The 26340-nt window shown below is 43.0% G+C and overlaps 2 protein-coding genes across 4 annotated transcripts in view; both read left to right on the top strand.

Moving 5' to 3' along the window:
• The window catches only part of atpsckmt (fATP synthase c subunit lysine N-methyltransferase), a 28868-nt gene extending 20577 nt beyond the window's left edge, over window positions 1-8291 (top strand). For 2 of the 3 annotated variants that reach the window (XM_060931964.1, XM_060931983.1), the window contains 2 exons: window positions 6714-6764; window positions 7218-8291. In XM_060931964.1, the coding sequence (XP_060787947.1) occupies window positions 6714-6764; window positions 7218-7433 (267 nt within the window). In that variant the 3' untranslated portion in view covers window positions 7434-8291. The remainder of the gene's footprint in view (window positions 1-6713; window positions 6765-7217) is intronic. The other variant, XM_060931974.1, reaches the window with a different exon arrangement.
• A 4710-nt stretch (window positions 8292-13001) lies between these two features.
• Window positions 13002-26340, top strand: part of marchf6 (membrane-associated ring finger (C3HC4) 6) — an 80617-nt gene continuing 67278 nt past the window's right edge. The window contains exons 1-2 of the mRNA XM_060931951.1: window positions 13002-13310; window positions 24180-24279. Of these exons, the coding sequence (XP_060787934.1) occupies window positions 13292-13310; window positions 24180-24279 (119 nt within the window). The 5' untranslated portion in view covers window positions 13002-13291. The remainder of the gene's footprint in view (window positions 13311-24179; window positions 24280-26340) is intronic.

The raw sequence follows: 26340 nt of genomic DNA on the forward strand, positions 1-26340 counted from the left end.
GTTCCCACAGTCGGATTTATCTCCTTTCTTGAAAATCTTGACTATGTCCGCGTCCTGAAGGTCTGATGTTATTTCCTCTGTCTGCCAGATAAGAAGAATGAGTTGGTGAAGACGCTGAGCAAGTTAATCACCTCCATGCTTAAAAATCTCTGCAGGTATGCCATCAACACCCAGGGCCTTGCCGTTTCTCATTTGACTGATCGACGATTTTGTCTCACCCAGACTGGGTTCTGCCCCTAGCTCAGCATTCATTGGCGACTGCGGAATCTTATCAAAGATGGATTCGTCCACTGAGGAGTCGCGGTTCAGAAGATCCTGGAAGTGATGTTTCCAGCGCTGATTGATGCTTTCTGTATCTTTCAAAAGGCTTCCATCTTTGTCTTTAATGGGCGTCTCGTCACATGTGCTAGGTCCAAAAATGGTTCTGGTAGCACTGACAAAGCCACGAGTATCCCCTCTGTCTGCAAGATCTTGAAGCTGCTTTGCCTTGGCGGCCCACCACTGATCTTTCATATGGTGAATCCGCCTTTGGACCTCAGCCCGTATGTTGTGATAGGCAATGCGTTTAGCTTAATTAGTAGGATCATTTTGCCAGGTGCAAAAGGCCTTCCTCTTCCCGGATACAAGTTCTTCAGTGGCGTGATCATTTTCGTCAAACCAGTCCTGATGTTTCCTAGTTCTGTAGCCAATAGAGGCTTCACTGCTTGACAGAATGGCTGCTTTCAAAGCCTCCCAATATTCCTCAACACCATCACCATGGACGTACAAGAGAGACTGGTTTAGAGCAAGCTGCAGTTTTTCACGCAGCACAGGGTCTTTTTAACCTTTCAACATCCAGTCGCCTTTTCAGTTGTTTCGCTGTATGCCGTCTCCTTCGGTGAAGCTTTAGAGCGACGATTGAGTGTACAAGTCAGTGGTCAGTCCAGCAGTCGTCTGCACTAATGATTGATTTGGTGATTTTGACATCTTTCAGGTCGCGTGCTCGAACAATGACAGTCAATCAGATGCCAGTGCATGGATCTTGGGTGTTGCCAAGTAGTTTTGAATTTGTTCTTTTGGCGGAACAGGGTGTTGGTGATTACAAGCTGGTGTTCCGCGCACAGGGTGCGCAAGAGAACTCCATTAGAGTTGCTTTTCCCCACTCCTCCTTTGCCAATTATCCCTTTCCAGAGTTCATGTTCTCTTCCAACCCTTGCATTGAAGTCGCCAAGAATAATGATCTTGTCATCTTTGAGTGCTTGCTAAGATGTTATCAAGTGTTGAGTAGAAGGTTTCTTTCGTCTCCTCCTCAGCGTCAAGGGTTGGAGCATATGCACAGATGACAGTAGCATATTGATTTCTATCAAGAGAAAGACGCATTGCCATGATACGCTCATTAACGCCATGAGGGAGAGAGGCAAGATGCTGAGTCAATTCACTCCTGATTGCAAATCCGACACCGTGCATTCGTGGCTGGCCTTCCGGTCTGCCTTGCCAGTAGAAGGTGTACCCTCCCCCGTGCTCAGTCAGCTGTCCAGCCCCAGCACTCCGGGTTTCTTGAAGGGCAGCAATGCCAACCCAGAAACGCTTCAGTTCGAGGGAGACTAAGGCGGTTCTTCTTTCAGGGCGATCAGTTGATTATCGAGGAGCGTTTGTATGTTCCAAGTTGCAAAGTGTAATCTATAAGTATTTTGACCGCTAGGATGGTGATCCTGCTGGATGCGGTATTCCAGCCAGGAGTAGGTGGAACAGGCTATTTTTAGGGCACCTTTCCTAGCCCCCTCCCCATTGTGGGGTGAGCAGAGTGGATCCTAAAAAGGGCTGCTCAGTTGCAGAGAACGCTGCCGGGACACTCTACTGTTCCTAAATCCAAGAGTGAGACGACTGAATCAGAACTCTGCCGCCTATCGTGCCAGTTTGAAACTAGGGACTTCCAGATCTCACTAATCCTGTCCCTGTCACCTCTCGCCGATTGCCGAAGGACTTGTGCGGGCTTGCAAAGCGATCCTTTAATAGACGCCTTGTGCGTGAAATCTTTTAACATGGGAGTGCTGGTGCACAGCAGTAAACACACGGTGCCTATGCAGGAAGTGGTCCAAATCCAATGGCAGGGGAAAACCCCCGATGATCGGGGATCCAGTTTCAGTGGCACACGCTATATATATTACAGTATATTGGAGCAAAAGGACATAAAATAACTGTCAAGGGCACTTGAGGTATAGCAAGTAAACATGAAATAAGCAGTATAAACAATAAACTAATAGCTGTTAAGGTGAGGTAATGCGGAATAGTGCAAATGAGCGAGGTAAAGTGAAATGTGCAGTAGGGTATTAGGCAGAAAAAGAAATTTACCAGTCAAAAATAATATTTTATATAATCCTGATAAGCGCCGCAGGTGCGAAGACGAGCGCCGCAGGCGCGAAGTCCCTCTAGGGGGGTCTGGGGGCATGCCCCCCCAGAAAATTTTTGAAATTTAGACTTCATTTCCTGCATTCTAGGACATTTTCAGGGTGAAATGGCGTGTAATTTTTGATCAGAAATATTGCATATTTTTACTTTGTATTTTTTTCAGTTTCACTCCTGAATGTATCAGATGTATGTATGGTGTTTGATTTGGTAACAAAAGTGAAAAGAAAATAAACAACAATGAATTGTATATAATCTTTTGATCTAGTTACAGTATTTAATAAAAAAAAAAAAACAACAGTATTCTATTTTACCATACCCCAATGAAACCCCCTTGTTAATCAATGTATCACACATACCTTTTCTGTCTTTTTGTGGAAAAACGAATCAGTTTTTGTCACATTCAATTTGGGGCGTTTGTTGGGATTCATCTTGATCCAGAAGAGTGAGTCAGCAAAAAAAAATGCGGTTCTCCCGCCAAGAAAGAGGAAACTACAACGCAGGGTGTTTGGCAATTTTCGACCAATCAGAATTCGCGATTTATTCAGTCCGCATGTTACAAGATTCAGTGCGGGCCAAAATGGCGGAAACGATGAAATATTCTGATTTTTCATTTCAAGTTTTCAGTATTTTTCGTATTAAACTGTGTTTCTTACGATTTGTAAATGATGGCGGAACCACACACGGACTGGCCATCGGGAGTAGCGGGAGTTTTCCCAGTGGGCCGGTGGTTCAGTGTGGGCCAGCGGAGAAAAAAAAAAAAAAAACAGTTGCGCGCTGGCCTTTAATATGATAAGCAATGTTAACAGTTTCTTTAACAAACTGTTAACATTGCTTATCATATTAAAGGCCAGCGCGCAACTGTTTTTTTTTTTTTTTTTTCTCCGCCGGCCCACACTGAACCACCAGCCCACCGGGAAAACTCCCGCTACTCCCGATGGCCAGTCCGTGTGTGGGCGGAACATAACTGGATTTATCGGATGACATGTGGGAGTATTCATGTGCGAAAATTTTCGGCATTATCGTCCGTTTCAGTATCCGTCTGTGTGTATACTTGCCCGTTGAAATCGGCAATTGCCCGTCAAATTTACGGGTGGACGGGTCTCTGCCTAATACCTTAACGTGCAGACCCTGAGTTCAGTGTGTTAATGAATGTTGTGTGTGTGTGTTGGGGGGGGAACTGTGAGGGTGACATGATGTCAGATGCTGAAGGGGGGGGGGGGGGCAGGGGGGTGTGCGAGCAGAATCTGTGGCAGGGGGCAGAGGGGGGAGGAGGGGCAGAACAGGGAGGGAGTTGAACCTCTTGACCGCCTGGTGAAAGAAACTGTCCTTGAGCCTCCTGGTTTTGGCCCAGAGACTCCGCAGTCTCCTCCCCGACAGCAGCAGGCTGAAGAGGCTGTGAGATGGGTGGGTAGATGGGTGGGGTCACCTGCAATTCTGATGGCTTTGCGGGTGAGGCAGGAGTTATAGATATCCATTAGAGAAGGGAGAGAGACACCAATGATCCTCTCAGCCGATAAGTATAATATTTAATTGCAATTAGTTGCCGATACGAGTCACGATTATAAGGTTACTAAAACCGAAAACGTAATTGAATAACACGCTAATTAAGAAATAAAGCAAGTTTTAAAAACGACTTCAGTTCTTCTTTAATGATCTGATGGAGATCTGTCTGGTATGCTTGAAACTAGAACAGGCTGGTCTGGTTGCTACTTGTTTTTAGTTAGTTAAATCCTTGAGATTGATCTGCGCTCGCACATTCTGCTCTCTGCTTAATGAAGGTTATGTTGTCCAGTAAACGGCAGCACGGTGGTGTAGTGGTTAGCACTGTCGCCTCACAGGAAGAAGGTTCTGGGTTCGAGCCCAGTGGCTGACGGGGGGGCCTTTCTGTGTGGAGTTTGCATGTTGTTCTCGTGTCTGGATGGGTTTCTTCCGGGTGCTCCGGTTTCCCCCACAATTCAAAGGTTTGGTAAAATATCCAGCCACTAGGGTTGTACAAGCCATATTTAGTGCCGGTCCCAAGCCCGGATAGGTTGGGGAAGGTTTAAAACCGATGCCAAATCAAATATGTGGAACAGCTCTGCTGTGGTGACCCTTAATGTGAGCAACTGGAAGATGATGTTGACCTTTTCTTTTATAAGACGATCCTGATGGGTGATGTAATGGGACATACAGTGGCATGCAAAAGTTTGGGCACCCTTACTGAAAACGTCTGTTACTGTGAATAGTTAAGTGAGCAGAAGATGAACTGATCACCAAAAGCCATAAAGGTAAAGACGACGCATTTCTTTTCAGCGTTTTCTGCAAGATTTGTGTATTATTTTTGTTTTGTACAATTGGAGAGTGAAAAAAGAAAAGGAACACCATACGAAAGTTTGGGCGCCCCAATACATTTGAGTTCTCAGGTAACTTTTACCAAGGTTCCAGTCCTTAATTAGCTTATTGAGCTGTGGCTTGTTCAAATTCTTCGTTAGGAAAGGTCAGATGATGCAGATTTCAAAGCTGTATAAATTCTCTGACTCCTCAAACTTGTCCCTAAAATCAACAGCCATGGGCTCCTCTAAGCAACTCCCTCGCATTCTGAATAATAAAATAATTGATGCTCACAAAGCAGGAGAAGGCTACAAGAACATACTGTAGCAAAGTGTTTTCAGGTAGCTGTTTCCTCAGATTGTAATGTTATTAAGAAATGGCAGTGAGCAGAAACAGTGGAAATCAAGGCGAGGTCTGGAAGATGAAGAAAACTTTCTGAAAGAACTGCTCATTGGATTGCTAGAAAGGCAAATAAAAACCCCTGTTTGACTGCAAAAGACCTTCAGAAAGGTTTAGCAGACCCTGGAGTGGTGGTGCACTGTTCTACTATGCAGCGACACCTGAACAAATATGACCTTCTTGAGAGAGTCATCAGAAGAAAACCTTTCCTGCGTCCGAGCCACAAAATTCAACGTCTGAAGTTTGCAAATGAACATCTAAATAAGCCTGATGCATTTTGGAAACAAGTCCTGTGGACTGATGAAATTAAAATAGAACTTTTTGGCCACAATGTGCAAAGGTATGTTTGGAGAAAAAAGGGTGCCAAATTCCAGGAAAAGAACACCTCTCCAACTCTGAAGCATGGGTGTGGATCGATCATGCTTTGGGGTTGTGTTGCAGCCAGTGGCACAGGGCACATTTCATTGGTCGAGGGAAGCATGGATTCGAATAAATACCAGCAAATTCTGGAAGCAAACCATCTTTAAAAAAGTTGAAGTTAAAAAGAGGATGGGTCCTACAATAAGCCGATGATCCAAAACACACCTCAAAATCTACAATGGAATACCTCAAGAGGCCCGAGCTGAAGGTTTTGCCCTGGTCCTCACAGTCCCCTGACCTAAACATCATTGAAAATCTGTGAATAGATCTCAAAAGAGCAGTGCGTGCAAGACAGCCCAGGAAACTTGTAGAACTGGAAACCTTTTGCAAGGACGAATGTGTGAAAATCCCCCAGGTAAGAACTGAAAGATTATTAGCTGGCTACAAAAAGTGTTTACAAGCTGTGATACTTGCCAAAGGGGGTGTTACTGGGTACTAACCATGCAGGGTGCCCAAACTTTTACTTCGGGCCCTTTCCTTTTTGTCATTTTGAAAATGCAAAAGATGAAAATAAAAAATTGTTTTTGCTTAAAATATAAAGGCAATGAGTCATCTTTATGCCTTTTGGAGATCATTTCATCTTCAACTTGCTTAACTGTTCACAGTAACAGCAATTTTGACCAGGGGTGCCCAAACTTTTGCATACCACTGTAATGTCTCTCTCTTCCTTCATACAGTAGTGTTGTCTAAACCAGTGATGTAATGCTTCATCACCCATTTCCGTTACCCAGTCTTAGATAGATGACTTAGCTTCGTCAATCTCATCATCCAATCTCATAGCTACAACACACTCGAGTGTAAATATATTCTCATGTTTGTCCTACAATAAGCTGAAAAACATCTCTGAACAGCTGTGTCGGTCTCAGTGACTCTTTGCTTCCGAATCTCTTAGGTGCCAGAGCTCTACTTGGTCAATTCAACTTCCTTCGCGACAGCCAGATCAAAACCAATCATGATCTGAGATCCTTATACTGTACAAAGTGAGCTGAAAACCACGGTTTATTGATACTTGCTGCCTTTTGTGTAGTCATGATTCTGAAACTGTGATTATTATTCGTTATTAGTGAGCGAGCGTAAGCCTTTCGTTTGTCCACATACTGCAGATGAACTGTTATAAGAATGTTAACCCTCAGATGTATTTCCGACACTAAATACAGCATTTACATGTACATCTTGTGTGTGTCTGTCTTCCACAGGTCAGTTTTTCACAGTACTCTAATGTCGTCATATTTGGAGTTCCACAAATGGTAAGAATAAACTAATGATTCTCAGTACCGATATTGCTCAGCTATTTAAAATTAAGCGACGTTTAAAAAAAAAAAAAACTTTCATGGTATTCTAGCAGTGATTAAGCTCAAATCCGTTTCAACATTAAATCTATATTCTCTGGAGGAATTTAGATAAGCATCAGTTATCTTTGACCTGCCTGTGCTTCTATTTGTTTGTACAAGTGAGTGAAGCAATTTGCATCTCAGATACTCATCAGTCATGTTCTTTTAGCAAAATAAAACGATCAGATATGTGACCAGAAAGAATGTGCTGCTTTCTGCCCTCGTTTCTGTGTGTGGAGCCGATCGGAATCGCTCCTTTCCAGTGTGAAACTGGAGCGCTGAGGAATTGTTGTCTTGCTGAGACTACGTGCTACGAGTCTGATTGATTGTAATTATAATCACACTCTGATTGTAACTGTGATTGTGGAGCCACAGATGGAGCAGCTGGAAGCCAAGCTTCAGGCGGAGCTTCAGTCCTCAGCCCGAGTGGTGGCCTGCCGTTTCCCCTTCCCCACATGGACTCCCGATCACGTGACCGGAGAGGGCATTGACACCGTGTGGGTATACGATGCCAAGACTTTCAAATCTCACAAGACAACCGAAAAGCTGCTGAACAACACTGACGACAAGATTAATCCATCGTGAAGTCAATACTGTAATCATGCAAGGTTTTTTTTTTAATGCTAATTGGTGATTTTAAATATATTGTTTAGATCAGAATTTTAATAAAAATGTCTGTCTGTTCACTTTTGTTATTTATGCCACCGTGCTGCTGAAATTTCAATCCTGATCGGTCCAAATTAAACATTTCATTTAATGTGCACATGTGGTGTATTATCATTTCTGAAAAACAAGAACTTGTATCAATCCGCAGGTGATTATAGAAAGTCGCACGCGCTGATTTGGTTGAGAAATTCAGACTATTTCTCGATAATCGCCTCGAGCGACTCGGCAAAATGGTGCCAGTCGCTTTGTCACTGGAAGTGAGGAAGAATTACAAATGATGAAAGAAAATGCTGTTCCTAAAAGCACTAAAGATGCTATGAAGTTTGGTCTAAAACTATTCAAGGGTAAGGTGGAATTGTGATTTTTTTTTTTTCTCGAGTTCAAAACAAAGTATTTTATGTGACTCTGCATAGAGAAGTGACCCGAGTCAGCGCCGCGCCTTTATTACATTTGAGGGTTTTTTTTTCTCCCAAATAATCACCTGTGTATTTATACTAGAACAATTATCCACCTCAGGCTCAGTGAATAATAACCTTGACTTTGTTTCAGTTATTATTCACCTCACCTTCAGTAAATAATTGTTAATTATTACTGAAATACACAGTCCATGTAAACCAGAGGTGGACAAAGTACCCAACTTCATTACTTAAGTCAAAGTACAGATCCCACTGATTTAAATGTGACTCCGATACAAGTGAAAGTTGTCCAGGCAAAATTTAAGTACTGAAGTACTTGCTTTTAAAAATACTTAAGTATTAAAAGTACATTTTCTGTCAATGCATTGTTGTATTATTGCCACAACGCTTACAAAACCTAATGCCTCTGAAGTGACCGACTGGATGAGGGCAATTCCATGTAAATGTCAACCTCACCATGCAAAATTAAAGCAACATGTAATACATCAAAACCACTCCCAAAGATATCACCTAGGCCTGTATTTTACAGATGTGAATAAGTTGAACCAGTTTGTAACTAACCTAATATGTCACTGTCAGTCTTTCTTTCTTATAATGTAAAACCCAAGCTAAAATCAACTTTGATCATGTACAATTCTATACTATTGCCACAAGCCACAGAAATGTATGCTAAAATCCACAAAACAGCAAAACAATAGCCATCCTAAATATTATTTAAGAACTTTGATAGTTTTAGCTGATATTTAGAGAGTTTTTCAAAGGGTTATGGTGGTTAAATTGCTGATTTTCTAAACATATGCCATGTCTATTTCAGACGCGTCACATCCATAACGGAATTTCGTCACATCCATAACGCTGACTTTTCCTTCCGAAACTCTGCATGAAATACAAAATATTTTAAACAAAGATTTTTTTAATATTCACCTTGGACCCCTCTATCAAATGGATATCTCCATTTCGACATTAGGTTTACAATTTCACAGAGTTTGATAAAAATGTACAGTCACCCAAGAAAAGTGATACTTTTTCTGTCACGTCCATAACGCATCTTTTATTGGCATTTTCTGGCATGCCCTAGATGTACTGTGGGAATTGTTCTTGTTCTATCACTTCTCCAGTATGGTACAGCCTTAAAATATGCAACACCTGTTTAAATACTGGGAGACAATAAAACATGCACTGGGTCATTTGTTGCCATTTTGAGTTCAAGTGTCACGTCCATAACGCTGGAATTGCTCATTTACAAAATGAACGCATGCTGTGCCATCATGGTGGTTTAATGTTAAGCTAGCTAGTCAGTGAAGCTCCACCTGACATGCTAACAAACTCTTTTCAAACTCAATCATATTGGGTAGCTAACGTTACTAGAAAAGAAAGATTTCTACATTGTTTATTTGGTAAGATTATGTTAAAACACTTCCGAAAGCACTTCAGATAAGTTAACGTTATTCGTGTTAGCATAACTCCATTTTTACATGCTAACTAACAGTGTCCAAGTTAACTAGCTATGTGTTAATGTTAGCCGTGGACAAGGCTACGGCAACTTGGTGGGAAAATCCAAAGAAAATCCTTTGACTAACCAGACTGCATCGCTATTGCAATTTTATCGCGAGCTCTAAAAACACAGACAACTTCATTGCAAGCTTTCTCTTGGAATAAAACGTTTACATCCCTCAATATGCTTCTGCAGGTTGTACGGTGAGTTTTTGTAGGACATGATGTGGTTTGTTTTCGGCAAACGTCTAAAATGAAATTCATCTTGAATCCTTTCAGGAAACTGAAACATGGGTTCATGGGCCATGACTATGTGCGTTCTCCAGAAGAACCGCCTCCTTCCATTTCTGCCGTCAACTGAGCTTGTTCAAATAATGCTACTGAGAAATCATTGAACTTGATTTTATACAGTCTATGGACGTGACGTGACCCTAGTGATTACTGATAGACTGTCTCAGTGTCACCTGTGAAAAAAAACCATCACATTTTAGAAAAGATAAGGAAAAAAAACATTCATAACTTGGCCATTCCAAAAACATTAACATTATTCTTCTTTCACCATTCTTTGGTAGAACGACTTGTGTGCTTAGGGTCTTTGTCTTGCTGTGTGACCCACCATCTCTTGAGATTCCGTTCATGGACAGATGTCCTGACATTTTCCTTTAGAATTCGCTGGTATAATTCAGAATTCATTGTTCCATCGATGATGGCAAGCCATCCTGGTCCAGATGCAGCAAAACAGGCCCAAACCATGATACTACCACCACCATGTTTCACAGATGGGATAAGGTTCTTATGCTGGAATGCAGTGTTTTCCTTTCTCCAAACATAACGCTTCTCATTTAAACCAAAAAGTTCTATTTTGGTCTCATCTGTCCACAAAACATTTTCCCAATAGCCTTCTGGCTTGTCCACGTGATCTTTAGCAAACTGCAGACGAGCAGCAATGTTCTTTTTGGAGAGCAGTGGCTTTCTCCTTGCAACCCTGCCATGCACACCATTGTTGTTCAGTGTTCTCCTGATGGTGGACTCATGAACATTAACATTAGTCAATGTGAGAGAGGCCTTCAGTTGCTTAGAAGTTACCCTGGGGTCCTTTGTGACCTTGCTGACTATTACATGCCTTGCTCTTGGAGTGATCTTTGTTGGTCGACCACTCCTGGGGAGGGTAACAATGGTCTTGAATTTCCTCCATTTGTACACAATCTGTCTGATTGTGGATTGGTGGAGTCCAAACTCTTTAGAGATGGTTTTGTAACCTTTTCCAGCCTGATGAGCATCAACAATGCTTTTTCTGAGGTCCTCAGAAATCTCCTTTGTTCGTGCCATGATGCACTTCCACAAACATGTGTTGTGAAGATCAGACTTTGATAGATCCCTGTTCTTTAAATAAAACAGGGTGCCCACTCACACCTGATTGTCATCCCATTGATTGAAAACACCTGACTCTAATTTCACCTTCAAATTAACTGCTAATCCTGGAGGTTCACATACTTTTGCCACTCACAGATATGTAATATTGGATCATTTTCCTCAATAAATAAATGACTAAGAAAATATTTTTGTCTCATTTGTGTAACTGGGTTCTCTTTATCTACTTTTAGGACTTGTGTGAAAATCTGATGTTGTTTTGGGTCATATTTATGCAGAAATCTAGAAAATTCTAAAGGGTTCATAAACTTTCAAGCACCACTGTAGTTGATAAATTACTTTAATTATTAAGGGTTTAAAAAAAAACTTTATGCTTTATCTAAGTTGACCCTAATATTGTCATTTTTATTTTAACAAGGGGAGACCCTTGAAAAACCATCAGGTTTCAGGCCTCCCCTGCATGTCTTGTATTGGTTATATTTTGTTAAGCCAATTTTGTTCTTGTATGTGCAATAAGCAAAACAAATTAAAGGGTGGATGGATAATGGATAGATGGAATCTTCTGCTGGGGTGGCATGGTGGTGTAGTGCACTTTCGCTTCACACTGCAAAAAACGATAATTTAGGAAGTGAAAATGTCGTGAAAATCATTGAAATGATCTAGCATTTCCTGTTAGAAGAATACAAGACACCAGTTCTGAGATTATTAAACCTAGCTCTAGATTGCAACCAACTTATTCCAAGATGTCTTATCAAGTAAAAATATCTGTTCATGCAGGAAGATAATTTCACTAGTATTCAGAAATTTTCTCCTCAGATTCAGTTTTAAGGGTGGCACGGTGGTATAGTGGTTAGCACTGTCGCCTCACAGCAAGAAGGTCCTGGGTTCGAGCCCAGCGTCCAACGAGGGCATTTCTGTGTGGAGTTTGCATGTTCTCCCCGTATCCGGGTGCTCTGGTTTCCCCCACAGTCCAAAGACATGCAGGTTAGGCTAATTGGTGGCTCTAAATTGACCGTCGGTGTGAATGGTTGTGTGTATCTATGTGTCAGCCCTGCGACTTGTCCAGGGTGTACCCCGCTTCTTGCCCATAGTCAGCTGGGATAGGCTCCAGCTTCTCAGCGACCCTGTCGGACAGGATAAGCGGCTAGAGATGATGGATGGAGGTTGAGTTTTAAATTTTTTTGCAGTGCCCAGCAAGAAGGTTCTGGGTTCGAGCCCAGCGGCCGGCGAGGGCCTTTCTGTGCAGAATTTGCTTGTTCTCCCCGTGTCTGTGTGGGTTTCCTCCAGGTGCTCCGGTTTCCCTACAGTCCAAAGGCATGCAAGTTAGGCTAATTGGTGGCTCTAAATTGGCTGTAGGTGTGAATGTGAGTTTGTGTCTATGTGTCAGCCCTGCGACTTGTCCGGGGTGTACCCCGCCTCTCGCCAATAGTCAGCTGGGATAGGCTCCAGCGACCCTGTAGAACAGGATAAGTGGTTATAGATAGATAGATGGCAAGGGCCTTTCTGTGCGGAGTTTGCATGTTCTCCCCGTGTCTGCGTGGGTTTCCTCCGGGTGCTCCGGTTTCCCCCACAGTCCAAAGACATGCAGGTTAGGTTAACTGGCGACTCTAAATTGACCGTAGGTGTGAATGTGAGTGTGAATGGTTGTGTGTATCTATGTGTCAGCCCTGCGACTTGTCCAGGGTGTACCCCGCTTCTCGCCCATAGTCAGCTGGGATAGGCTCCAGCTTCTCAGCGACCCTGTCGGACAGGATAAGCGGCTAGAGATAATGGATAGGATGGATGGAGGTTGAGTTTTAAATTTTTTTGCAGTGCCCAGCAAGAAGGTTCTGGGTTCGAGCCCAGCAGCCGGCGAGGGCCTTTCTGTGTGGAGTTTGCATGTTCTCCCCGTGTCCGCATGGGTTTCCTCCGGGTGCTCCGGTTTCCCCCACAGTCCAAAGACATGCAGGTTAGGTTAACTGGCGACTCTAAATTGACCGTAGGTGTGAATGTGAGTGTGAATGGTTGTCTGTGTCTATGTGTCAGCCCTGCCATCAGGATAAAGCGGCTAGAGATAATTAGAGAGAGAGAGAGAGATGGACTCTTGGTGTTGTTCTGTTTGTCTTTTGGGAGAAGAGTGAAACTCGCGGAGCTGGCAACTCAGTCCTGACCGCGTGCTCCTGCGTCATTCTGCCGTGTCCGCGTTTGTGTAGTGTGTTACAGTGAAATGAGTCCGTGTAGCGCGTCGAGGCCGCTGCTCGGCTCTGAGCTGTGTGTGGCGCCGTGATGGAGGTAGCACCGTGTTGTCGACTTGTGGTAGGAAAACTGGCATCTTACTGAACGCAGCTGTGTCGGTGTAGGAGCGACACTCAAACAACCCGTCCTCGGTATTATGCAACATCTGTTGCCAGATGTTTTCCTGTAACTGTGAGCAGGCTTGTGCTCTGACTGACTGCTGAACGCGGTGTTATGTGTTGACTGAAGCAGACCAGTGCGTCACGGATCTATAACTACAAGATGGACACTGGGGAAGAAGGTAAATACCCTTTACCAGGTTTAACCTTGTGGAGGAGGAAGAAGGAAAAGCGAAACGGTCGATTTAAACGCATTTTCATGGACGACAAAAACGCCAAGCCAAAACCACAAGTGTGTGCGTGTGTGTGAGAGAGAGGCCTGCATTATGAGCTGCTTGTACTTTAGCGCGCAGTCGCACTCAGGTGGACTGCTCTGTGTGACCTGTGTTAGCCTTTAGCTTGCTAGTTAGCCGTAAACCTGTCAGGAAGCTAATTACTGTCTTTTGCTAACATTTCTACAGGCTAGCGAAGGCAGCTAGTTAGCTGAGTAGCAGCGTGTTGGTGACACTGGAGTAAAAGCTCAGCTCAGCTCAGCCTTCTGGAAGCTTCGCAGCACTAAACTTCAGTCAGGGAGATAAAGTTCATATCGCTAATCGCTCGGCTACTATCCGAGCTGTTACTATGGAAACAGTAACGCGTTTGAACGAGTGCATGAACACAAACCTGTCATTCGGGTTATTGACCTCAGATTTGATCCTGACACACAGGGGTGCTTGACAAGTCCTAAAAGTAGATAAAGAGAACCCAGTTAAACAAACGAGACAAAAAATATTCTGCTTGGTCATTTATTTATTGAGGAAAATGATCCAGTATTACATATCTGTGAGTGGCAAAAGTATGTGGACCATTCGAGTCAGGCGTTTTCAATCAATGGGATGACAATCAGGTGTGAGTGGGCGCCCTGTTTTATTTAAAGAACAGGGATCTATCAAAGTCCGATCTTCCCAACACATGTTTGTGGAAGTGTATCATGGCACGAACAAAGGAGATTTCTGAGGAGCTCGGAAAAAGCGTTGTTGATACTCATCAGGCTGGAAAAGGTTACAAAACCATCTCTAAAGAGTTTGGACTCCACCAATCCACAGTCAGACAGATTGTGGACAAATGGCCCTTTTCCACTACCCTTTTTCAGCTCACTTCAGCTCACTTCAGCCCGACACGGCTCGCGTTTCGACTACCAAAAACCAGCATGACTCAGCTCGTTTCAGCCCTGCTTAGCCCCTAAAACTCGCACGGTTTTGGAGTGGGGCTGAAGCGAGCCAAAGCGAGCCAAGTGAGGCTGGGGGCGTGAGCAGACACTCCCCTGTGCACTGATTGGTGAGGAGGAGTGTCCTCACATGCCCACACACGCCCCGCGAGCACGCTGGGATCTGTAAACACCGCAAACCCGGAAGAAGAATAATTACGAATTACGAGAATTTCTGAAGCCTTATGCGCCTCGCCTCATCTATACGCTCTTGCCAGTATCTGTCCACGTTGTCGGTGACAACAAGCCACAGCACCAAGACCAGCAACACTAACGACTCCATGTCCTCCATGTTTATTGTTTACTATTCGGGTCGTGAGACTACCGCTTAAAAGATCACTGATGTCACTCTTTGCGCTGCTTAACGACATCACGTGACGTCCACCCACTTTCGCTAACTCCACCCAATGTGTCCACCCACTTCCAGCCAGCACGGTTCAGCGCGGTTGTAGTCGAAATGCAACTCCAACAGCCCCGCTCAGCCCGACTCAGCCCAACTCAGCACGGCACGGCTCAGCCGCGTTTGTAGTGGAAAAGCCGCAAAATGGAGGAAATTCAAGACCATTAAGTCCAATTTATTCTGACAACGCAGTCCTCGCAGACGGTGTCGCAGATAGCGTCTGCGTAGCCCCCCCCATCTTCGCAGACGCTCTGCGCGCACCTCCCAAAAATTGTGACCACCGCAGACGCCTCGCAGACAAGAGGGCTCTGATTGGTCCACTCTACATCCGCTGTACACGCACTTCCGCTTCCCTACTTTCCCGGTTTGTTTTGTTTTCACGACTGCCATTTTTAAAAACACGAGCCAAGATGGAGCAGCACGAAGAGCGGTTGATCGAGGAAGTGAGGAAGTACGTACATCTATACGACTCCAGTTCTAGTCATTATAAGTAACCTGAGGATAAACACTCCACTAACCACACCCACCAACTACTCCTAGTGATTTCGCGCCCCCTTGCGTTGTAGCATTGAATAACATCACGCACGCCTATTACTCCTCGCTCAACGATAAATTACAACTGTCTGCGAAAAGCTATCTGCGAAATTCTTGTCGCAAGAGCATGCAGAGGCCTTTACCCTTCCCAGGAGTGGTCGATCAACAAAGATCACTCCAAGAGCAAGGCGTGTAATAGTCGGCGAGGTCACAAAGGACCCCAGGGTAACTTCTAAGCAACTGAAGGCCTCTCTCACATTGGCTAATGTTCATGAGTCCACCATCAGGATAACACTGAACAACAATGGTGTGCATGGCAGGTTTGCAAGGAGAAAGCCACTGCTCTCCAAAAAGAACATTGCTGCTCGTCTGAGAGGCGTTATGTTTGGAGAAAGGAAAACACTGCATTCCAGCATAAGAACCTTATCCCATCTGTGAAACATGGTGGTGGTAGTATTATGGTTTGGGCCTGTTTTGCTGCATCTGGGCCAGGACGGCTTGCCATCATTGATGGAACAATGAATTCTGAATTATACCAGTGAAAATTTCAGGACATCTGTCCATGAACTGAATCTCAAGAGAAGGTGGGTCATGCAGCAAGACAAAGACCCGAAGCACACAAGTCGTTCTACCAAAGAATGGTTAAAGAAGAATAAAGGTAATGTTTTGGAATGGCCAAGTCAAAGTCCTGACCTTAATCCAATGGAAATGTTGTGGAAGGACCTGAAGCGAGCAGTTCATGTGAGGAAACCCACCAACATCCCATAGTTGAAGCTGTTCTGTACGGAGGAACGAGCTAAAATTCCTCCAAGCCGGTGTGCAGGACTGATCAACAGTTACCGCAAACGTCTAGTTGCAGTTATTGCTGCACAAGGGGGTCACACCAGATACTGAAAGCAAAGGTTCACATACTTTTGCCACTCACCGATATGTAATATTGGATCATTTTCCTCAATAAATAAATGACCAAGTAGAATATTTTTGTCTCATTTGTTTAACTGGGTTCTCTTTATCTACTTTTAGGACTTGTGTGAAAATCTGATGTTGTTTTGGGTCATATTTATGCAGAAATCTAGAAAATTCTAAAGGGTTCACAAACTTTCAAGCACCACTGTAGTTGATAAATTACTTTAATTATTAAGGGTTTTTAAAAAAAAAAAACTTTATGCTTTATCTAAGTTGACCCTAATATTGTCATTTTTATTTTAACAAGGGGAGACCCTTGAAAAACCATCAGGTTTCAGGCCTCCCCTGCACGTCTTGTATTGGTTATATTTTGTTAAGCCAATTTTGTTAATATATTTTGTTAAGCCAATTTGGAGAATTTTAAGTGCTTTCAAATGATGTGAACATCAGCTGCTTTCATTAACACTTTCCTGCCTGATAGGTTTGTATAATAACAAAGGCATTAAATTCAGGTGACTCGCTGTCTTTGTCTGCAAAGTTAGTTTTATTTTCAAGGCACAACTTGTGATATTTTGAATGAGGTAGCGGAGTTGAGGATGTTAAGGTTTGCGATGGGAGGTTGGACAGGATAGGGAACGAGCACATCAGAGGGACAACTTGGGAATGAAGCTAAGAGAGATGAGACCGAGATGGTACGGGCACATCCTGAGAAGAGATGGAGAGCATGTTGGAAGGAGAATGTTGAGGATGGAGCTGCCAGGCACACGAAAACAAGGAAGGCCAAAGAGGAGATTAAAGTGGTAGAGAAGGATGCGGAAGACAGGGAACAATGGAGACGAAAGATGGCGACCCCTAATCAGGAGCAGCCAGAAGAAGAACTTGTGATGATTTGGGCGGCACGGTGGTGCAGTGGTGAGCACTGTCGCCTCACAGCAAGAAGGTTCTGGGTTTGAGCCCACTGGCTGATGGGGTTTCTGTGTGGAGTTTGCATGTTCTCCCCGTGTCTGTGTGGGTTTCCTCCGGGTGCTCCGGTTTCCCCTACAGTCCAGAGACATGCAGGTTAGGTTAACTGGTGACTCTAAATTGACCGTGAATGGTTGTGTGTGTCTCTGTGTCAGCCCTGCGATGATCTGGTGACTTGTCCAGGGTGTACCCTGCCTCTCACCCATAGTCTGCTGGGATAGGCTCCAGTTTACCTGCGACCCTGCACAGGATAAGCTGTTATGGATAATGGATGGATGGAACTTGTGATAATTTGCAACAAAAAATAGCATCATATTTTAAAAATGCTGATGAAAGAACTACAGTAAGCATAGTATGAACATGCTGTAGAACAAAAATGGCTTCAAAAATAATGAAATGTTTCAACATTAAAAAAATACTATAAACACAGGGTTCGACATTAACTTTTAAACCCACTTGCCCTGGGGGGGGAAGTCCTTCCCACACCATGTAGCACATAGGGTGGCGCCGATCTCCGTTTCCGTAGCCCTCGGCCTCTCGCCTATTACATAGCTAGGTTTACAGTGGGGGGGCTAGTCCTCTGGTAACCAGGAGAGTTTGACTCCACATTCGCATCTGTATTGCAGTGTGCCTTGCCAGACGGCAGTAGGTACCAATTTTTATTTTTTATTTTTTTAATAAATGGTCTTTGGTATGACCTGACCTTGAGTAGAACTCCCAATCTCCCGATCGAGGTGCAAACACGCTAACCACTTGGGCAAGTGGGGGTTAATTTCCACTTTCCCCCAAATATCACTTCCCCCTATTTTGTGAGCACCTTTTTTTTATTTATTTTTTTTTTTTAGGAAAAAACCATAGAATAGTTCTGAATTGCACCATAAAATGAAGATCACACTGAGTTGAAGTTTGGTTATTGATTAAGTTTATTATTAAATTCAGTTACTGGTTACTTTTGACTTGTAACGGACAATAAAAATTTTTATCCAAAATAGTTTTTCTTGCCTTTGTCGATTTATTTCCGTTTCACGTGCATGCAGCTGTTGTAAAGTTCAGTGTGTTTGTGTAGAACTCTCTCAGACTGGAGGTTCATTACTGGATAATGTAGAAATCATAAAATAGAAATCTATCACAAAGTTTGTATGAAGAAAACAATAGGGTGCCAAGACTTTTGAACAGTACTGTTTGAGAATATTTATATATCAGTTTGTTTTTAATTTTTTTTTTGTTATATCATCCACCTCTAGATTAAAAAAAAACAAACAAAAAACCCTCACTGTGTCATGACAGACAGGATAATGTTTGAGTTTGAAGTGATTGTTTAGGGTGTAGGTTGCGGGTGTTTTTTATACAGACCTGGCAACCTGTAACTGAAACAGTGCAGCCGGTATGTCATGACCCAGCACGTTTTTTTTTTTTTCTTTTTTTTTTAAAATAAACCTGTAGGTGGAAGATGGAACAAAAAAAACAATATATAAATATTTTACACAGGACTGTGTCCCTCTGATAACAGAAACAAAGCTCCAGCTCTCTCTGCTCTTAAATCTGTTCTGTTCTTTCAGGATTTATCGCACATGTCGCTCCTTGTTGAGTTTTTTTATGCCCGAGTTATTTGAAACCAATCTGGGTTTTCTGTGTCGAATAAGGAAGCGGCTTCACCTGTGAGAAAATCAAACACTTTCATGAAGGAGCTGACTCGAATGCGAGCAGAAAAAAAATTAAACAAGATTCTTAAGCAAACTCTTCCATCCTCACTTCCGACTTTTTGTTTTTGTAAAATACATTTTAAATACAATCGTGAATTTCTCTGGAGTTTTCAGGCTGAGCTCCTCTCCTCGTATTCTTTAACCACTCATTTCCTCGTTCTTGAAGCATTTGCTTCTAGTTGTTAACATTTTTCTTGATAGCAGGGAGACGGTAATACCTTTTATCTATTTCTCTGTTTCAAGAAGCAAAAATTAACCATATTGAAGACAGATTAAGTCTTGCTTGCATGAAAGACGGTGTCTGTCTGACTCCAGCTGTAATTATCACGTGATGCGTGACGTCACGCACAAGGGGTCTATAAACAGTACGCGTACCAGACTACACCAGCGGGGGTATATAAAATAACTTGCAAAGCAGTAAATGAAACCGAGACTAAGAAAACATCCAAGACATAATGGCGGATATGTAGTGAGGGACGCTTTTAGGAACTGAAATAAAATATCAAAGCCTAATTTTTGTGGTGCTGGTTGGTAATGTATGCTCATTCTAACTTGCCCAGTGGGTCATGTCGGGGACATATCCCACTTGCCCCGGGCAATCGGGCAATCCTTAATGTTGAGCCCTGAAGCAGTAAGTCATAATAAATGAAACAAAGTCAATATTTGGTGTGAGACAACCCTTTGTTTAAAAAAAAAATAGTAGTCTCAGGTCCAGTGAGTGCAGTTTTATAAGGAAATGAGCTGTAGGTTTTACTGAGCATCTTACAGAACCAGCCACAGTTCTTCTGGACACTTGGACTGTCACACTCGCGTCTTCATTCTGCACCAAAACCCAGCAGCCTTCATTGTTTTCTTTTTTTAATCTGAAAAGTGCGCTCATGCTTATCAGATACTGAAAACAATGTTTGTAACATTTAATTTTGTGCTGAAAAACGAACATTTGGACTCGTGTTTTTGTACTGACTCAATAATGTAGGAGTCATAAAATAGATTTCTATCACAAAGTTTGTATGGAAAAAAAAAATAGGGGGCCCAAGTCTTTTGCACAGTACTGTATATTCACAAAAGAATAACACGTACGCCATTTCATGTTCCATGACTTAATTGACATCAGGAGGGTTCATGAACAGCAATTCTCATGGCTACTGGTCCAGTATCCAACTACCCACAAATACTATTCTGAGGTGGGTTTCCCAAAAGCCTCTTAACGCTAAGAGCATCTTTACTAGAAGAGAGTGTGTTCATCGTGCTGCTCGCTCTACCATTTAACAATGATCTTTATGCTACGATGCTTTTGGGAAACTCTGCACAGGTCTCTAAGGTCATAATTATACAAATGAAAACGGATTTAAAGGTTATCAAATATCAACTGCAGGGTGGAACATCAGTGGTGTTTGCTTGATGGAAATCGAGATGAGAATATGAGTGTCATAAGTTCTTACTGTGTCTTGGTCAAGGGACTGGCAACACTACAAGTTTAACCCCAACCAATCAATTATTCACTCACGTCTTTGAGAGTTCTCGGGGAGGAGGGTCAAGAAATGGTCGGTCACGGCTATTGAGGAAAACATAATAAGATTTGTCAAACTAGGCGAATAAGTTTCAAAATAAAATTCTGACATGCTAAAATTTTCATCCGGGTGTCATGGTGCCACATCACTGTTCTTTTTGATTCTCACACTTCAAGGCCTGCTCACTGTTCCTGATGTTCATGTTCAGGCCCAACGCTGGAAATTTGTGACGCGCATCAAAATCAGACTGAATTCTTATAATCTGATCCCAGCATTGATTGATTATCTGGTTATCTGAATTATCTTTCCGCTCAAATCCAATTTTCCTGTTAATTTGGAAGTAATCATTAAGTGATGATCGGCAAGGCTGAAATTCATTTGGCGCCAAGACCCTGGTCACACTACAGCTCGCGATGGGTTTGTGAATACTTGGTGATGAAAAATGGCTAGCATCGCCATCAATCGTGCAATACATGGCGATTGTTCTCCGAGCTTCGCAAGTCGTGTGGGTTTTTTTTTTTTGTGTGTGTGTGTCTCTGCCCCCGCCTCATGAGTCGCCAGAAACATTTGTGAAAGATTTCAATGCGTGCATTGAAATTTGGTGGCGATGTTTTCGTTGGCAAGCTAAGCGGCGAATCCTCGCAAATGGGTTTGGGAATATTTCCTGAAGCTCTGGTAACCTTCGCCGAGCCTCGTTGAGATGTATTCGTCTCGAATCCGTGTCCCTGATGCTCACAGGAGCCTCATCAACACAGTGAATCGGCATAGCCTAACCTTCACTGAAACTTAAAGTGCATTTACATTTGGGGATCCTTTGGAGCGTGTTCTGCGCATGCTTGGGACCCAGTCATTATGGGAAACTACTGATTTGAGCACAATCAGCACGCGCATACAAGGACGCTGTTTTCACTTTGTGAAGTATGCTGCGCTGGACGGATTTAAGTGCAGGAAGAGTCTTTATTTACAAAAAACAAATGCAAACATGGCTAGAAAGAAACATGACCGTGATAATGACACTATTTTGCAAAGTCTCTGTGAAAACAGCGTCCTTATGTGCACGTGCTGATTGCACTGAAATCAGTATCAGGTGTTTCCCATAACGACTGGGTCCCAAGAACACGCACAATGCGCTCTGTGAGCATGTGCGGCCACTCGAGCTGGACCAGACTCTAGCGCGGGAAAGCGTGACAGTCAAGTTTTCGCCTGCTGCGTGACCATAACTTTTAACTCTCCTGTATATCGCCAGAACACCTCCTTTTCATCGATAACTTCTCGCAAGCTGTAGAGTGACTGTAGCTTAAAATGACACCATCATGGAGTGTAGTCAGTGGAATCCGGGTGAAAAAAAAAAATTGCCTCATCAATGTGTATGGGGCTACAACCATACTAAAAAACTGGAACTGGATTTCTCAGGCCATGGCAGAGAAAGGATTCGGTCAGTCTTGGTTCCAGTTCTAACAAAATGAAAGAATGCAGTCATTCGTTTTCTATGCTGCTTATCCATTGAGAATTGTGGGTGAGCTGGAGCCAATCCCAATTGACACTGGGTGAGATGCAGAGAGTCCACACTGGGCAAGTCGTCAGTCTGTCACAAAGGGAGACAGACAGCCATTCTCACACCTAGGAGCAGTTTAGAGTTGCCAGTTGATTTGAATCTGCATGTCTTTGGACTGTGGGAGGAAACCCATGCAGACATGGGGAGAACATGCAAACTCCACACAGAAAGGCTCCAGTCAACCGGTACGTTCCAACCCAGAACGGTCTAGCTGTGAGGTGGCAAGTACTAACCACTACACCACCGTGCCACCCCATGCAAAATATAAATATGTAAAAATGGAAACTATATTCTGGCTCGTCCTTTCTACAACCACAGTGATGCTGGGAATGATGATGATTGGGTGGTGGTGGTGGGGGGTAAACACGGGAATAAGATATGGGTCAGGTTTTGCATGTGTGTGAACTGTCGGGACAAAAAAAAAATCAGACCATCCTTAAAAAAAAAAAAATCCGTTTCCTGTCCACCGGGTGAGCAAAAAAATTTTCGGGAGGGAGGGATTTTTTTTTTTTGTAATTTGTTCTTTTTATTTGCTACAGATACAGTTTTTAATTCTGTCCAGCCAACCTGCATTAGTTCCGTAAACGCATTTTTTTTTTTTTTGTTCAGTTCCGTTCTCATTTTGAATAGCTCTATTAGGTTCTCCTACAGATCTGTCAGGGTCATTAACACAGTAGGTAATGAATTTCGCATAACAAAACTCAAAAGCTGTTTGTAATGTCTCGGATGGATCAAGATCAAACGAATTTTCCAGTAACGGTTTGTGATGGTCCGACACACGGACTTTTTGTAGTTCTAAGGCTACATCTACACGACAACGGCAACGAGATTTTTTTTTTTTTTTTTTAAATATCGCGTCCACATGGGCAACGGATCAGTAAAATATCAGGTACATATGGCAACGCTTGCTGAAAACGATGCAATACACATGCCACACCTCTACGTGCGCTGTAAGACGGTCCCATCGGAGACACCAGAACAATAGAAGTAGACGCATGCGCATAAACCCCTTCTTCTGTAGCATTAGCCACACAAAGTTTTGATTATTAATCAGTAGCGTAAAACGAAAGACGCGGAAAGAGGAATGAATGGGGGTAGATGGAAGCCGGTAAGCCAACATTCTGATATCCTCCAGAATTCTTTAATGGTCCGGAATAAATTGAATGCTACACGTTGATGGATTACTTTGTTCTTCTACGCCCTTTTTGAGGACTGTATTGTCGGACTTAAACCAACATCTGAAGAGGTGAGATCGCTCCTTTTTTTTTCCCCTATTTTTGCTGGCGGGATTGTTTTTGGAAAGCAGTGAAAATATTTTGTAAGCGCGTTTCATTAACCAAGTTATAGGATTTGTTGACAACTCGCATCGAGTTCGTTACACTTCTACCCGGCGTGAAGCACTGACAGTCATGTGGTTGTGACGTCATCGTAAACAAATCCGTTGTACTCATCCAGGCGACTTCGCAACGGCGCCGTTGCCAGATTTTTCCACTCTGGAACCCGTTCTCAAAAGATTTCGTTTTGGGGCACCCAAAACGCCGGTGCTGTGTGGACACCAGGCCGAAATTATAAACAATTTTATCAGATTCACCTGAATCCGTTGCCGTGTGGACAGGGCCTAAATCGAGCGTTAGGCCGAGTTTGGATGAAATGACACTATTAAAATGATCACTGAATGATTTGTTTTTCTGAATCTTTACTATTTTGTTGTTCGCTAGAATACCATTTTGCGATTTCACACTTAAGCAAATGTTTGAAAACTCCGGATCCTCTTCCTTCATGGTGGCTGCCATTTTTTTTTTGTGCTGCACGGCGCATGCGCAGAGCTGATTCGATTCTATATTCTGCATGAAATGTGTAAATGTCAAGTTCGATTTTAGATTTACGAACCTGAAAAAAATGTCGAAAAACCGGCATTAAAAAAAAAAAATTCAACCGCACAAACGGCACTCACCCGGCTGGTGGACCGGAAACGGAACATTTTTTAATAATGGCCTCAGATCTGTTAGAATTCTGTACCAAATGCAACAAGGGATAAGCTTGTGACGTCTGGTTTAAAAAAAAACAAAAAGCAACAACTTCGAAGCCTTAACCACAACCATAATCGGTCATAATTACCAACTAACAAACAATCTCATTTCCAGTCAAATAAAAACAGATCAGGAGTGATTTAAATCTGTTAGTCTTGGTGTTTCTGCTGTTGTTTAATTCCCTGATCTGCTCTGGTCTGCAGCTGATATATGTCGAGTGTGTCGCTCCGAGGGAACTCAGGACAAACCCCTGTACCATCCTTGTGTCTGCACTGGAAGTATTAAATTCATTCACCAAGAATGGTAAGTACTCTGAGTTTAGCGTTCAGGTTTAAGTAATAAGAATAGAAGAACTTGGTGCTTTTTTTTATTCTTATTAATTTCATGCTTTCAGTTTCAGTCCACATGATCCTAGTCCTTATTCTCAAAACGTCTTTGTGAACTTGACGCGTGAAACGTTTTCACGTTCAAAGCCTGGGACGTTTTATTTGCATTTATGTCCCAATAACGTTCAGGTTTTGCGTGTGGACCTGCAGTCTGGAATTTTCCCAGCACGTGTGTATGTGTTTGTTATCCAGGTCCCATAACACAGGATGTGACGCATGAGCGATAAACAGCTATGGCGAAATTTATGGTTCAAACACTTGAGCTTGTTTATCAACAGTGTTCTTTCTTTTTTTCCGCCTCAGCTGATTCACTCCTAACTGACCCTGCACTCAGTATGCAGAAATATCGCTTGTTCTTTTTCTTTCTTGACTGTTTTTTTCCCCCCTTCCTGTTAAAGGGGAACTGAAGGCAAATTTTTATCATCAAAATTCTATTTATCTCATTTAATTAAATATCGGAATGCATTTTTGATCGCTATTTTGTTGCTGCTATAGCAAGTTCTGAGTGTTTGAAATACGCTCTGTAATATATCAGTCCATATGTCAAAGCGATGGCTGTAAACGAGATTCGCTGAGACCTGTGCGAGACATCGTAGACGGAAGTAAAACGTACAGCGCAAATCAAAGTGGCCAGCACTGTCAAAAGATGCGCACGCCCTGTTTCTAACGCTGACGTGATCAAGCCGGAAGTTTTCCCTGTGTCCGAAATCACACACTATATAGGGCACTATATCGTGCGGACGCCATTTTGTCGTGCTGTCCGAAACCTGAGTGAGGATTATGTAGGAAATGCGCTCAGTATAATATGGATTTATGACAAAAATAAATGCATGCATTTATTATTTTGAAAACCCACCAGCCGCCTGATCTGGCACGTTTTAATTGTGCGACAGTAATGACGAAAATACCAGCGCGACGGACGAGTCCTTATCCTGTCATCTTTCCAACTCTCCTCTACTCCACGCTGGTTTGAAGTCGTATGGAATAATCTCCATCACTGATGAAGCTGGCAAATCTCTAAATTAATCTGAATTGGAACGATATGGCGATCTGGCCGCTGTGTAAACAGTTTTCAAAATGGCGCCGCTGACACTTCACGTTTGAAGTCTTGTGAAGATCGCACAGATAAGCGACGCCTGCCATGGATCAAACGAACTACAACCCCGATTCCAAAAAAGTTGGAATCGGGGTTGTAGTTTGTTTGGTCCATGGCAGGAGGATGAAACAGCTGGAGGATGAAATTGCAACTCATTAGGTCAATTGGCAATAGGTCATTAACATGACTGGGTATAAAAAGAGCATCTTGGAGTGGCAGCGGCTCTCAGAAGTAAAGATGGGAAGAGGATCACCAATCCCCCTAATTCTGCACCGACAAATAGTGGAGCAATATCAGAAAGGAGTTCGACAGTGTAAAATTGCAAAGAGTTTGAACATATCATCATCTACAGTGCATAATATCATCAAAAGATTCAGAGAATCTGGAAGAATCTCTGTGCGTAAGGGTCAAGGCCGGAAAACCATACTGGGTGCCCGTGATCTTCGGGCCCTTAGACGGCACTGCATCACATACAGGCATGCTTCTGTATTGGAAATCACAAAATGGGCTCAGGAATATTTCCAGAGAACATTATCTGTGAACACAATTCACCGTGCCATCCGCCGTTGCCAGCTAAAACTCTATAGTTCAAAGAAGAAGCCGTATCTAAACATGATCCAGAAGCGCAGACGTCTTCTCTGGGCCAAGGCTCATTTAAAATGGACTGTGGCAAAGTGGAAAACTGTTCTGTGGTCAGATGAATCAAAATTTGAAGTTCTTTATGGAAATCAGGGACGCCGTGTCATTCAGACTAAAGAGGAGAAGGACGACCCAAGTTGTTATCGGCGCTCAGTTCAGAAGCCTGCATCTCTGATGGTATGGGGTTGCATTAGTGCGTGTGGCATGGGCAGCTTACACATCTGGAAAGACACCATCAATGCT

The sequence above is a fragment of the Neoarius graeffei genome, chromosome 1 (genome assembly GCF_027579695.1).
Source record: "Neoarius graeffei isolate fNeoGra1 chromosome 1, fNeoGra1.pri, whole genome shotgun sequence".
NCBI classification, from domain to species: domain Eukaryota; kingdom Metazoa; phylum Chordata; class Actinopteri; order Siluriformes; family Ariidae; genus Neoarius; species Neoarius graeffei.